General features: G+C 40.6%; 1 protein-coding gene across 6 annotated transcripts in view; it reads right to left on the reverse strand.

Moving 5' to 3' along the window:
- The window catches only part of LOC127960214 (E3 ubiquitin-protein ligase TRIM39), a 290,581-nt gene that overhangs the window by 99,425 nt on the left and 178,890 nt on the right, over positions 1-12,266 (reverse strand). Inside the window, exons 1-7 of one of the 6 annotated variants that reach the window (XM_052559828.1) lie at positions 8,533-8,820; positions 7,200-7,756; positions 6,942-7,037; positions 5,454-5,621; positions 5,254-5,374; positions 5,124-5,159; positions 4,316-4,987 (exon numbers count right to left, since the gene is read on the reverse strand). In XM_052559828.1, the coding sequence (XP_052415788.1) occupies positions 4,434-4,987; positions 5,124-5,159; positions 5,254-5,374; positions 5,454-5,621; positions 6,942-7,037; positions 7,200-7,754 (1,530 nt within the window). In that variant the 5' untranslated portion in view covers positions 7,755-7,756; positions 8,533-8,820 and the 3' untranslated portion in view covers positions 4,316-4,433. The other 5 variants (XM_052559831.1, XM_052559827.1, XM_052559825.1 and 2 more) reach the window with 5 other exon arrangements.

Below are 12,266 nucleotides of genomic sequence, written 5' to 3' on the forward strand. Positions count from 1 at the left end.
AGACGATCAATATTCCATTGAATGGGACTTACAATCATGGCTGGAGGGAGGATTGGTTCAGGAGATTCTGGTTAGGATCTGCCTGATGAAGACACGAGAGGGCATCAGCTCTATTGTTCTGGGAGCCAGGGCGATAAGTAGAGATGTTCCAATACCCTTTTTCTCTTCCCGATACCGATTCCGATACCTGGGCTCAGGGTATCGGCCGATACCGAGTACTGATCCGATACCTGGGTGTGTATCTGTATATACAGCTGTATATACTACTAGCCCTGTGTAAATTGCTAGAATTCTTTTTATGGTGTGCTTCAGACAGATCCCTCAATAAAACATGAACAAATACATGGTGAACTACTGTATTTATTACAGTATTTTTATTATCTAACATGAATTTGACAGTATTATTTATTTTCATATGCAAAAAAGAACTTCAAATGCAGCCAAAAATCTAACACCGCAAACTAAAAAAGGTATTTAAGTTTTACAATATAACTGTATAAAAAAACTGCAACAAATAAGTCTAGGAATATAAAAAAAGATCTATTAATCAGATAATCTCTTTACAACAAAACAAGTAAAAAACAAGCAACCATCTAGGCATAATTATTATTATTATAGAGACGTATTATTATTACTGTAGGCTACAACAGTAGCTTTATATATTGTCAATTTACTCATGTAAACCAAACATTTATTTTAATGGGCTGCCATGAAGATCTTTGAGTGTCTGTGTTTATGATATGACAGTATTCTCAAATGAAACGGTAAATTCTCATGAAGTGACGGTTTATGCGTTCGTGTCCTCATGACACACAGCAGAGACTACAAAACAGCGAGCTCTCGCGCATCTGTGCCAGTCACCCACAGAGATGTAGATTTTGCGGAAGTAATATTTAAATAGTATTTTGCAGTTTAATATTCACAGACACTAGTATATATTCGGCTACTGTCTGGAGCCCTGCGCTTTGACTTACACGGAAGCGACTGAACGCAGCTGCCGGTACTGAATATACTTGAGAGTCTGTAACTACCGGTACTACAGAGACATACTGCTAACCACTGATCTATAATATAGAAGCGGCTTCACTGTCTTTTGGCAGTTTAGAATGTGATGAGTGATCCAGTCATATATAGATCAGGGCTGCTAACGCGTTTTCATTTCTTCTTCGCTGCTCTAAACAGGGGTTGCTTGTGGCAACACAGCACAACTTCCTGTGTTTTCAATGCATTTTGAGCAGCGAAGAAGAACCGTGCAGCAGTTTGGCAAAGCTTGCGGTCATAACTAGGTATTTTTTAAGAAAATGGTATCGGATCGGTATATGGGTTCATGTACTCGCCGATGCCGATGCCAGAATTTGTTGTGGTATCGGAGATATTTCCGATACTAGTATCGGAATCGGAACAACTCTAGCGATAAGTGACTTTAAAGTCGAATTTCGTGAAGAATAAGGCCCATCTAGCTTGGCAATGATTCAGTCTCTTAGCTTCACGGAGGTATTCCAGGATTCGGTGGTCTGTTACTACCTCGAAAGGGAACTGGGCTCCCTCCAGCCGATGACGCCACTCTTCCAGAGCCAGCTTGATGGCCAGTAGTTCACGGTTAACAATTTCATAATTCTGCTCCGCCGGGGATAGCTTCTTCGAGAAGGAGGCACGTGAATGGAGTCGTGGAGGATCCCCTTGCCGCTGAGAAAGTACTGCTCTGACCCCAGTTGATGAGGCGTCCACTTCCACGATGAACTGTCGGTTGGGATCAGGGTGAACTAGGATCAGAGCGGTCTTGAAGGCTTGTTTAAGTTGGTGGCAAGCTTCAGTGGCCACGGGGTTCCAGGACAGAGACTTGGGCCGGTTCCGGAGGAGAGAAGTTAGAGGTGAGCTGAGTAAACTGTAATTTTTGATGAACCTTCTATAAAAGTTGGCAAAGCCCAGGAAGCGTTGGAGTTCTTTAATGGAACCAGGTTGAGGCCAGTGTGTGATGGCGTCCACCTTCCCCTGGTCCATCTTCACGCTACGTGGGTCGATGATGTATCCCAGGAACTGGACTGAGGGTGTGTGGAACTCACATTTTTCTGACTTGAGGTATAGATGGTGTTTCCGGAGTTTTCGGAGTACGTGTGTGACATGTTGGATGTGGAGTAAATGAGGATATCGTCGATGTAGACGATTACGAACTGGTTAAGGTATTCTCTGTAGACTTCATTCATATAATTTTGGAAGACGGATGGACTGTTGGATAACCCATACGGCATGACCCTGTATTCATAGTGCCTGGAAGGAGTGATGAAAGCAGTCTTCCACTCGTCCCCCTTCCGGATGCGGATCAGGTTATAGGCGCTCCTCAAGTCCAGTTTTGTGAAGATCTTGGCTCTGCGTAGTTGTTCTAACGCCGCTGGGACCAGGGGAAGAGGATAACTGAATTTGACGGTTTGAGAGTTGAGATGGCGATAGTCGATACATGGCCTCAAGCCTCTGTCCTTCTTGGCCACGAAGAAAAAGCTGGAAGCGGCAGGGGAAGTAGATGGTCGGATGAATTTTTGAGTGAGGGCTTCCTGTACGTACTCCTCCATGGCTTTCTGCTCCGGAATGGACAGAGGATAGACTCGTCACTTGGGAGGGGTTGCTCCAGGCAGGAGGTCAATGGCGCAATCCCATGGCCTATGAGGTGGAAGTTTCGTTGCCAACCGCTTACTGAACACATCCTGGAACGCCCGATATTCTGGAGGGATGTTATGATCCACCTTAGTTTGGGGGCTTTCCACTGATGTGGACTGGACCGGTAGGGATGACTTCTTGATGGAAGGAATGACCTTGGGAATTTTAACTGGAGGAGTGATGCAGGTAGGATGACAAGACTTTCCCCATTTCAGGATCTCACCCGTGGCCCAATGGATGTGAGGTTGGTGTTGGTTAAGCCAGGGGCATCCCAGGATGATGTCTGCGGTGGATTCCTCCAGCACCATAAACGTGATGTCTTCCTCATGCAGGAGTCCCACGCGGAGGATGATTGTGGGGGAGAAATAGCGGACAAGACCTTGAGGTGGTATATGGATGGTACTCACCGCTGGGCGTGGAGGCCGTACTGGACATGATGGTAAGAGGTGTCCATTTCCCCCACAATAGAGACACAGCCCGGTGTCAATCCTCGGCTGACGTTCCGATGTGGATAGGTGGTTTGAGTCCACTTGCATGGGTTCAGGTGCTGAAGGAGCGACAGATGGTATAGCGGGCGGAGGAAGTACAGCTGGATTGAGTTGATGACAGGCAGTGAGTCTCTGGGCGATATGCTGTAATTAAGGCAGTTTCATTCCAGCCGCTTATGTAAGCGAGTGTACGGAAGCGTACGGCATAATCACTCACGGATTAATTTCTCTGTTGGCGAATTGTAAATAGTTGATCATGAACAGATAATGCAGAAGTTTGTTGACCAAAGACAGATTTTAGCTGAGAACAGAAATCAGTTACCGATCCAGTGGCAGATGAGTTCGACTCCCAGAGAGATTGAGCCCATTGGAGAGCTTTACCTGTGAGCAGGTTGATGATGAATGCGACTCGACTGCGTTCAGTGGTGAATAAGTTAGCGTTGCACTCCATGTAGAGGGAACATTGTAGCAGGAACCCGCTGCAATCCTCCACCGTGCCGTTGTATGTCGCAGGTTTGGCCATGGGACTCGCAGGGGCAACTGAAGAAGTGACCGGAGTTGTAGCGGTGTTTGAACTGTTGACAGCCGGTGAGGAAAGTTGAGCTTGTTGCATGAGTGAGGACCATACAGCGTGAACCAATTCGGTGAAGGGATCCGCGGTGCGGTCCTCGCCTGTATCTGAAGAGCTCTGCATGAGGTCTGGTCTTCTGTCAGACACAGACGAGGACACAGAGGATTCAGTGCAATAGTATTTAATGTGACACAGAGGTTTCAGACACAGGTGAATCTTGACACGAAGATGACACAGTGATAATACAACTTTCCTTAGGTGATGGTGACACAGATGAAGACTCAGACGAAGACGATGGGCACAGAAACACAGATGATGAGATGATGAGCACAGGTGTTCAGAATTCTGGTGATTGGGGACGAGTAGGTGTGGCGTAAGTTTCCGATTCCGGGAGTGTAGAAGGTGTGGCTGTGACACACAACGGATGATGCCTTTCACTATATAGTCTTCCGGTACAACAATATAATATATTGGGAAAAACAGCAACCATAAATGTAAAGAAACAAAGTTGATTCTCAGGTCAAGTAGAAAAATGGCATGGATAATTATTAAAAGTTGAACGAAAATTAATTTGCTGAACATCCATTATATATTTACATTAAAAAAATTTAATAAGAACATTTAGATCTTAAAAATGAAAAACAAATAATAATAGCAGCACGTAATGTTTCCAGACTTTTATTTATAAAATTCATTTTTTTAATCTCCCATTTGATAACTGATTAAATTAATTTCTTATAATTGAGAGGTTTGATGATCAGTGGGCTTGAGTTTTTACCTCCATCATTATTGCATGGGCTAAAATATGGATAGAGTTTTTCAGTGAAAGACTGAGCAGTGAAAGAATAGATATGAGAGCTGGACTCCACATCATAAAAAGAGACCAGACCCTCTTCATAATCCACAAAAACACCGACCTGCTGCGGCTTCACTCTCAGAGACAGAGAGACATGAGGACCAACAAAGGCTTCATATTTATCTCCATTCCTCAGAAACACAGTCCAGTATCCATCTCTGGGACTTGCTGTGATCGGTCCCTTCCTGTTAATGGATTCTCTGACCACTCCTAAATCCCATTTAGTCTTTCCCTTCACCTGCACCTCAAAATAAAATCTCCCTGAAGAGAATCCCTCCTTTCCCAGGACACAGGGACATGGATCAAATCTCTCTGGTTTGTCTGGGAGTTTCTGTCTAATGTCTCCACATCTCACTTGTTTTCCATCATCAGACAGAATGAGATATGGATGAGCTGTATCTTGATCCAGAGTCACATCCACTGAGAAAACAGAGAATACAGATATTCTGTGATGCTGATGTTTTTAGTTAATTCAGTGTTGAATCAGATTGTAGTGCAGTAATGAAGCAGTGAGTGTATGAATGTAAACTAGTGTAGTGCAGACAGCACACTGTACCTGCATACTGCTGCATCCACTTCAGCTCTGCAGAGACTAATGACAAGAAAACAATCAGATCTGAAGCTTATATTTAAAGAACAGAGTACACTATCATGTTTCTATCTGATCAGTGAGTGTAATGATGTACCAGTTAGTGTGAGTTTCTCATCTATAGTGCCCTTCAGTTGAGTCAGATCTCTCCTCAGAGTCTTTATACTGATCTCAGGCCAGTTCCTGGTGTTTCTAGGGCTGCATAGGGATGAATAATTCTATAGCAGGAGAGAGGAGAAATCCTTCAGCATGTCATATCCTGCATTATGATTGATCAGAGAGATCATGTTGACTGACCTGTAGGAAGTGGAGGTGATCTTCAGTGTGTGAGAGCTGCTCCAGCTCAGTGTTTCTCATCTTTAGCTCAGTGATCTCCTGCTCCAGCTCTTCAATCAGTTCTTGCTCCTGTTTCTCTGCTGCTTTCTGCTGCTCCTCCATCATCTCCAGCAGTTCAGTATAACATCCCTGTTTCCAGAATCCATGTTATTATTGCTCACACATCAGTGTTTTTAGGGATTTAAAATACCTCAACAGAAGAATAAACTTCCTCCTGTGTTTAGTTGAGAGAAGTTGTGATAGTACTGTACTATAAGGTGATGATACTGTCCAGCAGCTTTACTCCAGAACTAGACTATACACAAACATTTTCCTCCTTATCACCTCAATGTGATGGATGCAGGATGACAGAGGGGGAACTGGAACATTTAATTTTGCTTTATCTAATTTTGTATTATCCTTGGTCAAACAATTTTTCAATTGTTATCAAGAGTAGATGGAAAGGATATTTCAATCTAAACACAATCTGGCTTTTTGGGATATCCTGAGCTGATGTACACCTCTACGTTTTTTTACAAATAAATTACAGGCCTGATCCTGGCATGTGTTTTTTTTTCCGTTAACATCTTGTTCAAAGATCATTATCCCCTCTGCTGTCATTACTGATGATAAAAGTGAAAGTGAAGTGACATTTAGCCAAGTATGGTAACCCATACTAAGAATCTGTGCTCTGCATTTAACCCATCCGAATTGCACACACACTGTGAACACACACCCGGAGCAGTGAGCAGCCATTTATGCTGCGGTGCCCGGGGAGCAGTTGGGGGTTCAATGCCTTGCTCAAGGGCACCTATTTTGAAGGTGGAGAGAGAGCTGTACATGCACTATTCCCACCCACAATTCCGTCCGGCCCGAGACTAGAACTCACAACCCTTCGATTGCGAGTCTTACCCTCTAACCATTAGGCCACGACTTCCCCCAAACCAGCCAACCCTGGCATTACTCAAAATCATCCCCGTGATCCTTTATATAATGATGTATAATATTTTACCATAGCCTGCATCTTACTATATTTTTATTACGCTTGGGTTTAATACTACACCAATCCACCAGACCCCAATAAACATGTAAATAAAATGTCAGGTGAAACAAAGAAACCCTTTCAGTCGCAAAACTCACACCTCTGCATTGATCAGTTCAGCAGGGATATATGTGCGAGTTAGGGAGGTTTTTTTGTTCCCTCTCTTTTTTTACTCTATTTAATTTCATATGTATGCGTTTTGCTTAGTTTAGTTTAGTTGTATGTGACTAGTATCATTCATTCTTGAGTTTGCTTTTCACAGATCAGTCACTAAACTTTGATCTTGTTAAATTACTGCTAGTACTGTATACAATAGGAAAGCTTTTCTTTCTTGATCAGGAAGATGCTGCTGGTCTGTACATCAAGAGTCAGGGAGAGATGCAACCAAATGATGTGTAACATTTTTAACTTTAATTAAATGAACTCACTTTTCTGACTTCTGCTGAGTGTTTGATGTCTTCAATCTTCTTGTTTCTGTTCTCGATCATCAGCTGCACGTCTTTCTGTGTCTTCATCAGTTCAGTCTATAGAGAGAACAACACAGACACATTTATCATAACACAGATTTACTGTCTTCTGAGGAGACTTACAATGTTTTATTTTTTATTTTTTCAAAAGAAGATATAACAAATGTGAATCTTCATGATACAAGTCTTGTAAAAGCAGGTTTGTTAGTAACTTTCTACCTTCTTCTCTTGACTCTCCTCTTCTATAGCAACAGTGTTGTGGTTCTTGTGGTCTGTCACAGAGCAGATTGAACACACACATGTCTGATCATCTCTACAGAACAGATCCAGAGGTCTCTCATGTTTCTGACATATATAATCCTCCATATTACTCACAGGATCCATCAGTTTGTGTTTCTTCAAACGTGTCACTCTCAAATGAGGCTCCAGGTGAGTTTCACAGTAAGAGCTCTGACACACCAGACACGACTTCAGCGCTTTCAGCTTTCTTTCCTCACAGAAGTCACACAGAACTTCAGTTGTTTTCAAAGTCTCACTTTTCTTCTTACAGTGATCTACGAGCTCTCGGAGTGTGGTATTAATCTTGAGATCAGGTCTTTGCTTGAATGCTTCTTTACAGTTTGGATAGCTGCAGGTCTGGCTGTTGTCCCAGCACTTATTCAGACAGATCTTGCAGAAGTTGTGTCCACATGGAGTCGAGACTGGATCAGTGAACACATCCAGACATATATAGCACTGAATGTCCTCAGACAGTGAGCTCATGGAGGATGACATTGCTGGAAAGAGACATTATTTAGGATTAGTGTGAACTCCTTCAATACTGTTTATGAAGAACCCCATGATGCACCTCATGAAGCTGGTGAATGTAAAGAGTGTTTGGAGACAAAGAGTGCTGAAGAAACTCAAATATGTAGAGATCATGTACAGTCAGCTGGTTATTAGACAAGCTGATCAAAACCTAAATCTGAAGCTCATCATTACATAACCACTCACCTAAATAAATAAACAAATAAATATATGTACAATAATTATTGTTGTTAAGCTGAATTTATTTGATCTGCTTTACATTCATGAACTGTACATATCTTATATTATAAAAGAAAAATCAATGTCAAAGTGTTTTTCTGGATTATTGACTTACATGGAGGTAAACTACATCTCCTTATCAAAAATAAGATTCATCTTTCCACAAAATGTATTATATGATCATAACTTATTCTTATTTTGTGTAATGTAAAAGTGATTTTCAGCTGCAATAAATCAGGTTTGTGTTCAGTTCGTCTTTATGTCATTTACTTCCTGTTTCTCATCCGTGTGTCTTTATGTCACATGACAAAATGTAATAAACATTATACTTTGTTCGAACAAATGACACACATTTAACTTAGTTCTGATATCATTTCAGTGCAGTGAACACCAAGTATCTGAGTATTTGACACGCTTAAACCTGCTTCTGTTCAACTCATTCAATTCTGACATAAACCATACTAAACCAGATCACTGCTATTAGAAACCTGTTCAGGACAATCTCTGTTATATTTCTATCACTTACCTGTGAGTATCAGATGTGTTCACAAAGGTCTCTGAACGAATCGATATTCTGTTGTTTAAATAGTTTGATGGTTTCAGATGTTCATATTGTTGTTGATCAAGTTAGTGTCACTTTCACTTTCTCTGAGTCTCTCACTGAACGACAGTGATGTCAGAGCTCCTCCTGTAGTCATGCATTTACATTCATCCCTGTATTCGTTGTGTTGCTTCATGTATGTATGTTTCTGTCAGCTCACCAAGAAGAGATTTCAGCAGACTTGATTACTTAGCAATTCTTTTCTATTCTTATGGTAACACTTACCTGGTTTTAATACAGTGCAAATGAAAGTGCCAACAGTTGCTCTGGAGAGACAACAGCAAGACAACCCCCAGAAAGGGAATGGTTTTAGGTGGTGTCCACAGATAATTGCTCTCTCCTTGTCTATCTAAGGCTGTAGAAGGACTAAAACCTAGCAGGGGGACTGGTATCTATATTTTGAATGCTCTCTATATTTACAGTAGATGAGAATCAGTTAAGTCCAGTAGTCTCCAGTAGAGTCCAGCGTTCTCTCTAAATGACTGCTGTTATCAGTGTTAGATGTTTTTATATTTCCTGTTTTTGTGGTAATGGACACTCATTGGACCACACCCTTCTCCATGTCAGTAACTCATAAGTTGATTGGTTCAGCTCAGCATATATAGTCCTAGTGTGTTACTTGTTCGATGTCAGTTGTTTGATGTAATGTTCCTGTTCCTCATGCTCTCCATGTTTGTTTCCTGTTTTGTTTCATTGATTAAATTCCACATCTCTGTCTGCAACAGTACAACCATGAACATAATATTTTTTTAAGAAACCTTAAAGTAAAACATACATACTGTATATAGTAATAGTTATGGGAAACTGAAGTTTTCATCAAATTGTAAAGAAAAACAGTTCATTACTCAAAGTTTTTAACACAATGCACATTAGCAACATCTGGTAGTCTGAATTGTTTTCTCCATCACATCTAACAAATCATTGCAGAGCAAAGGAATGTTTGAATAAGCATGGGAATAAAAGTCTTCAGAAGTCTATGACATACAAGAGTGAAATCAATCTGGGATCAATACAGTTATATCTGATCTGATGTCATCTAAATTAACTAATGTAATGTGTAGTGTTGTTCGGATTCAAATACTGATCACAAGCATGTGATTATAATTAGGCCTCTCTCACACACACACACACACACACACACACACACACACGCACACACACACACACACACACACACACACACACAAAACCAAGTCAGGGTAAAGTCAAACACAGGTGTTATGCGAACTGCAATTCTTTCAAACCAGGTGTCCTGACCTTCCTATCCACCTTATTCTGCCCCGCCCACTTTTAATACTTCGCATTTCCGCATTTTGTCATCCGACTTCCGCTAAACCGATACGGCACGTCCGGTTACTAGTTTAGTAGTTGTACGATTGTTTATAGCTAGCTGTAACTGTGGCGAAATGACAAAGAATGTTATGTTATAAACTGGGAGCACGATGAAAACGTCTTACGACGATCAAATGGTCTCAAATTGTCCCATCCATCTTCGCAGTTAACGTGGGTAATGTTAGACGATATGAAGAAGTGGCCAGAGTTAACCTATATATTTAACTGCCCTGTCAGAAGGAGTTGATGGAGCAGCAAGGAAAAATTTATTTTTTACAACTGTACCGAGGCTTACCAGTATTTACATAGTGAGACAGTGGGTCGTGTACTGTTACACAGCGAGGGTTTTTTCGTCTTTTTAAAATTGAACGTGCAAACAGCCAGTCGAGCAATCTAACCTCTCAGCATGGGGCTGGTTAGTTTTGTGTGTGTGTGTGATGTTAACATACACGAAGTTATAAATGTTTAAAAGTATATTAACGTTTTTGATGACCATCATCAGACTAAGTATTTTGTTTAATAATTTCCTTACAGTGGAGTAAGGTAAGTGAACGTTTATCAATTATGCATTAGAAAAGGAGGAGGCTGGAATTTGGAAGTGAAAAACGCTGTATTTCCAGGTATGCATAATGATTAGGCAGATTTTATTTTACAAATAAAACAAGCCACAAAATATTATATATCACTTATAAAAGTTTAAATGCACAATTAATAGTTAAGATTGGTGTGGTTTGGAATTGGTAAATTTTACCAAAAAAATATGAATAAGAAAATCAACTTGCCTCTTAATTCTGCACAGTGTATATGCAAAAGGTAAGGTAAAGGTAAGATTTGGTAGGGGTACATTAAGTCTGATCAATGAATAATGTAGGTAAATGTCAAGTGTAATCATAATAATGAATGATTCTGAAATAAGACAACTGTAAAATCTTTTAAATGTATTTTAGGTTTGCCATGTTCTGTACAGGGCTGAGGACCTGTAAGCTGCTCATCTGGGTTCCATCACAGCAAGTTCTGTTACATGTGCCACACAATGAGCAATTCAGTGCCAAGACTGTAGCTAGACTAAAAACCTTTTATTTTAAGTGTATGCTTCCTAATCTTCTTTTCAAATGAGTTTCAGGCAGGCTACCTGCTGCTTTCCACAAGATACTTGCAGCTTTGTAAGTAGCAGGAATGAGAATAATTAGGTTAAGGATAGGATATTAGGTAATTGGGATGTCATGTAGAGGATGTGGGTGAAGACTAACTATATGAAATAAATTGTTTTAAATCAGTTGTGTTAAACAAGAGACAGACTGTGATTTGTTTTTTAGAACATGGATAATTTAATATAAGTTGTATAAAATCATTTGTGATTTGTTGATCAGTGTTTGTTGTTTTCAGGAAGCAAGAGACACCTCCTACTGACCATCCTGTAAAAACTTCACCATTTAATTTCCATATTTAATAAACCAAGATGGAATTAACTTTCAAACTTGACATGACTTATTCCTTCAAATCAGAGATTAAAGATAAAATTAAGATAAATAAAAACTATTTACAGCAGGTAATGTCAGGTGACATTGTAAAGGTTCATAGATATTTTTATTACAGCAGGCAACTTCTGGTGACTTTCAGCTACATCAGGGGCATGTGGATCTCATCACCCTCAAAGTTGTCCACTGCATCACTGGCGGTCATCGATACATCTGTGGAAATAATTAAACATTTTTAAATGAGTACTTACAATATATCATGAGTATTAATATATGATGGGACCCAAACTTAGAACTGTGTGTGTGTGTGTGTGTGTGTGTGTGTGAGAGAGAGAGAGAAAAAGAGAGAGATGCATTAGAAACAAAACAGTATACACACTCTTTTATCTGTAGTGTTCAAACGTAGGAACGAGAAATGTAGCTAGCTGGCCTGCTATCACCTGCAATCTCTGTAGCAGGAATAATGTGAGCTATTGTAATGTACTATAATATCTTGTACTACCGTAAATATTAAATAAATAGGTGGACAATGGTAATCATGGAAAATTCGTTGTACTTCGTTAACTGCCTGTTACTGATCTTAAATGTATTCATAGAACGGACTTCATACATCTAACGTTATGGGAGCAAACACATAGCTAGTTAAGTTAAGGTTAGCTTACCCGAATCTGACAACCTTTTCATCCCCCGGCGTGACCTCTTTAACGGAACATCGTAGTCGAGCCATTTCTCGGGTTAAGGGTGTTCGTCAGTCGCCTTCCCGTCCATGAAATGGTACGAACACACATAAGAGCGCTTGGTGGGCGCTTCAAATTTAGCGCCTTCATCCATTTCCTCAGGTGCTTCTCT

Source organism: Carassius gibelio, chromosome B6 (genome assembly GCF_023724105.1).
Source record: "Carassius gibelio isolate Cgi1373 ecotype wild population from Czech Republic chromosome B6, carGib1.2-hapl.c, whole genome shotgun sequence".
NCBI classification, from domain to species: Eukaryota; Metazoa; Chordata; class Actinopteri; order Cypriniformes; family Cyprinidae; genus Carassius; species Carassius gibelio.